The sequence below is a fragment of the Trichechus manatus genome, unplaced genomic scaffold, assembly GCF_000243295.1.
Source record: "Trichechus manatus latirostris isolate Lorelei unplaced genomic scaffold, TriManLat1.0 scaffold00282, whole genome shotgun sequence".
In the NCBI taxonomy this organism is placed as follows: domain Eukaryota; kingdom Metazoa; phylum Chordata; class Mammalia; order Sirenia; family Trichechidae; genus Trichechus; species Trichechus manatus.
In genome coordinates this window covers 1,196,706-1,200,654 of record NW_004444218.1, presented here as the reverse complement: position 1 = coordinate 1,200,654, position 3,949 = coordinate 1,196,706, and the positions used below count along the sequence as shown (strand labels likewise).

Genomic DNA, 3,949 nt, shown 5'->3' with positions numbered 1-3,949 from the left:
ACAATCTAAGGCCCCAGGGTCACAGTCCAGGGGAGGCAGCCTGACAGTGGTCCTCTCTTTTCTTCCTCCTGGCTCCAGCACTTAGCCACCCTCATGTCTGCAGAATCCTGCTCTTAGCTAGCTGCCAAGGAAGGTGTTAGCTGTCAGCACAGGTGTTAGCTGTCAACGAAGGTGTAAGCTGATAACTCAAGTGTTAGCTGATAAGCCATAACCCTGCCAGGGGGATTCACATTTTAATAGACTCGCTCCTGAAGGCAGAGAGAACCTTCAGGATTCGGGGGGAAGGGGGAGGGGGGCGGGGCAGGGGTAGTCCAATGGTGGAATGATAAGCAGTGAGCTCAGTATTGGGGAATGTGGCCCTGCTGGTGAGACCAGGGCTTGATACGGCACCCCAGGAGGGCTGTCCTGCCTGGAGAGGTCCTGATGGCCCCTGTGTGTCTAACCTCACAACAGGGCTGGGGAAGAACCCACTGAGAAGTGGCCCGGAGAAAGGCAAGCGGGGACGTTGTCACCACTGCCCAACAACAGGGCACCATCTGGGCGGGAGAATTGAGGACAGTGGCAGAGGGCAGCTGTGCAGGGATTGGCTGGGAAGGAGTGAACTCCTGCTCCAAGAGGAAATCAAGCTGAGAATGAGGCCAAGGGGAGGAGGCTGCAGGAAGTGCTCCACCGTCAAAGCAGGAAGCAGTTTAAAGGAGGGTTGGGGAGGGGGGGCGAGGGGGAGGTGTGGATGGAGGGAGCGGCCTGTCTGGGAAGCAGGTGAGTGAGGCAGGGTCACACTCTGTCTCCCAGAGCCCTGTGGGGTCCCAGACACGGGCTGTATCCCCATGGGAGTGTTCCCTAGGCTCTGTTGATGGGATGCCCGCAGCCCCTGGCCAGGTGACAGAGCCTCCCCAAGAATCTGGCAGCCTGGAGACCTTGGTGGCTCTGGGCCTGAGTGGGACATGGGATCCGAGCCACAGACCCTGTCCTCCTGCAGCCCAGGAGGCCCCTCAGGAGGCACTGCCTCCTGGAAGGCCATGAGCATGGCCGGCATGGTCCACGTGTTTGCCGAGAGCCCTCACTTTCTCTCCCATCCTGGCTTGAGGGTTGGGGGGACAGGAGGTAGGTCAGGGACAGCACAGGGACCAATGGGAGTCGTGGGCAGGCCCAGGTACTCTGTGTTTGATGGAGTCCCAAGACTGCAGGTGTGAGCACCCATCCCAGGAGGCCTACGACGGGCCTTGGGGGAGATGGGCGGGCCGACCCAGGCCTTAGGGAGTGGCATGGGGGGTGCAGGTGTGGTTTCTCAGAGTGAGACGTGTGGTTCCAGTGGTGTGATAGGTGCAGCAGCTTCCACGTGGTGTATGGAGCAGGACACACCACAGCCCCAATTCCCAATAGTGGTTGCTGCGTCTTGCACCCCACCCTATTCCTTCTGAGGCGCAATCCCAGGGCCAGCGTGGCCCCAGTGTCTCCAGCTTCTCAGGGACCTGCCTCCTAACCACCTGCCCCCTAACCGCCTGTTGTCTGCCTGCAGGGAGCCAGCTGCTGGCGTGGTTGCTGTGGCTGCAGGCGTGGCAGGTGGTGGCGCCGTGCCCAGGCGCCTGCGTGTGCTACAATGAGCCAAAGGTGACAACGAGCTGCCCACAGCAGGGCCTGCAGGCCTTGCCTGCTGACATCCCAGCCGCCAGCGAACGTATCTTCCTACATGGGAACCGCATCGTGCACGTGCCGGCTGCCGGCTTCCACGCCTGCCGCAACCTCACCATCCTGTGGCTGCACTCCAATGCACTGGCCCGCATTGACGCTGCCGCCTTCTCTGGCCTGGCGCTCCTTGAGCAGCTGGACCTCAGCGACAATGCGCAGCTGCGCTTCGTAGACCCTGCTACATTCCGCGGCCTGAGCCGCCTGCACACACTGCACCTGGACCGCTGCGGCCTGCAGGAGCTGGGCCCAGGCCTGTTCCACGGTCTGGTTGCCCTGCAGTACCTCTACCTGCAGGACAATGGGCTGCAGGCGCTGCCTGATGACACCTTCCGTGACCTGGGCAACCTCACGCACCTCTTCCTGCATGGCAACCGCATCCCCAGCGTGCCTGAGCGTGCCCTTCACGGCCTGCACAGCCTCGACCGTCTCCTGCTGCACCAGAACCGTGTAGCCTACGTGCACCCGCACGCCTTCCATGACCTCGGCCGCCTCATGACGCTCTACCTGTTTGCCAACAACCTCTCGGCACTGTCTGCCGAGGCCCTGGTGCCCCTGCGTGCCCTACAGTACCTGCGGCTCAATGACAACCCTTGGGTGTGTGACTGCCGGGCACGCCCGCTCTGGGCCTGGCTTCAGCAGTTCCGAGGCTCCTCGTCCGAGCTGCCCTGCAGCCTGCCTTTACACCTGGCCAACCGCGACCTCAAGCGCCTGGCTGCTGCCGACCTGGAGGGCTGTGCCATGGCTGCCAGGCCCTCCCGTCCCATCCGGACCGGCGGGCCCGCTGATGAGCTGCTGGGGCTGCCGAAGTGCTGCCAGCCAGACGCCGTGGACAAGGCCTCCGTGCTGGAGGCTGGGAGCCCAGCATCAGCTGGCAACGCACTCAAGGGGCGTGTACCACCTGGTGACAGCCCGCCAGGCAACGGCTCCAGCCCGCGGCACAGCAATGACTCCCCCTTGGGGACCCTTCCTGGCTCGGCCGAGCCCCCACTGACTGGGCTGCAGCCCGAGGGCCCCGAGCCACCAGGGCCCCCCACCACAGGCCCACGCCGGAGGCCAGGCTGTTCCCGCAAGAACCGCACCCGCAGCCAGTGCCGTCTGGGCCAGGCGAGCAGTGGGGGCGGCGGGGGTGGTGACGCAGAAGGCTCAGGTTCCCTGCCCGGCCTTGCCTGCAGCCTCGCCCTCCTGGGCCTGGCACTGGCGCTGTGGACAGTGCTCGGGCCTTGCTGATCAGCCCCCAGAACATAAGGCCTTTCTCTGCAACCAGGTGTGTGTACATACGGGCTCCCTCCATGTGTCAGCCTGGGCCCCATGCCTCTGCCAGCCCAGTGTCAGCACCGAGCAGCCCCATGGGCAGGGCAGGCCCTCCCTGACGGATGCCTCCCCGCCTGCCCACCCCCCATCTCCACCCCGTCATGTTTACAGGGTGCGGCAGCGTTTGTTCCAGAATGCTGCCTCCCGCCCAGATCGCGGAACATAGAGATATGCATTTTATTTTACTTGTGTAAAAATATTGGACGACGTGGAATAAAGAGCTCTTTTCTTAAGTTGTGGCCTCTCTGGCCGGGGGTGTTGTAGGCAGTGAGAAGACAGGGGATGGGCATCCTGGTAGTGCAGCCCCTCCCCCAGTCATAGGCCTACCTGAGGCCCCTGCACCTCCCCTCCCCCCGATAGCCAGGAAGCCTGCCCCACATTGACGTCAGGGAGCCACATGCAGCCCTGCGTCAAGCTTCTGCCTTCTGCACAAGTGGGGTGACCATGGTGTCCAGGGAAAGTGTGTGCCCGGTGCAGAGCCCACGCCAGGCCCATGGTGTGGGATGCCTCTGGATGCCAGCTCTGGTGTCACCCAGGTCCCTGGAGGGGTTCCAGCCTGCCACCCCAGCCAGCCCCACTAACCCCAGCCCCATATGTGCTGCTGCTGTGTTTCTGCGGCTGCCCATCAGGGCTGGGGTTAGGCTGGCTGGCCCTGAAGGAGAGTCGGGTGGGTGAGGCTGGGGGTGCCGTCCCCTCCTAGAACCAGCCGGGCCACATGCACCTCACATCACTGCTACAGGTACACACTACACGCAGCCACACCCACACCCCCATCCTCTTACACCAGGCTCGCACCCTAGACGCAGTCCCCGTGGGTTTGCATGCACACACAACACATGCACAAAACGCACGCACGTGCACGTGGACACGAAACATAAGTACACACGTGCACACAGGGATCCAGACCATACAGCACGGGTGCAGACATGCCCACACGTTTTTTCAGGTC

General features: G+C 63.1%; 1 protein-coding gene across 1 annotated transcript; it reads left to right on the top strand.

Moving 5' to 3' along the window:
- Window positions 1-1,034: 1,034 nt before the first annotated feature.
- Window positions 1,035-2,921, top strand: RTN4R (reticulon 4 receptor). Its single transcript, XM_004390104.2, has 2 exons — window positions 1,035-1,104; window positions 1,520-2,921. Exons 1-2 carry the CDS (start codon window positions 1,035-1,037, stop codon window positions 2,914-2,916), a joined length of 1,467 nt encoding a protein of 488 aa, XP_004390161.1. The 3' UTR covers window positions 2,917-2,921.
- Window positions 2,922-3,949: the final 1,028 nt, after the last annotated feature.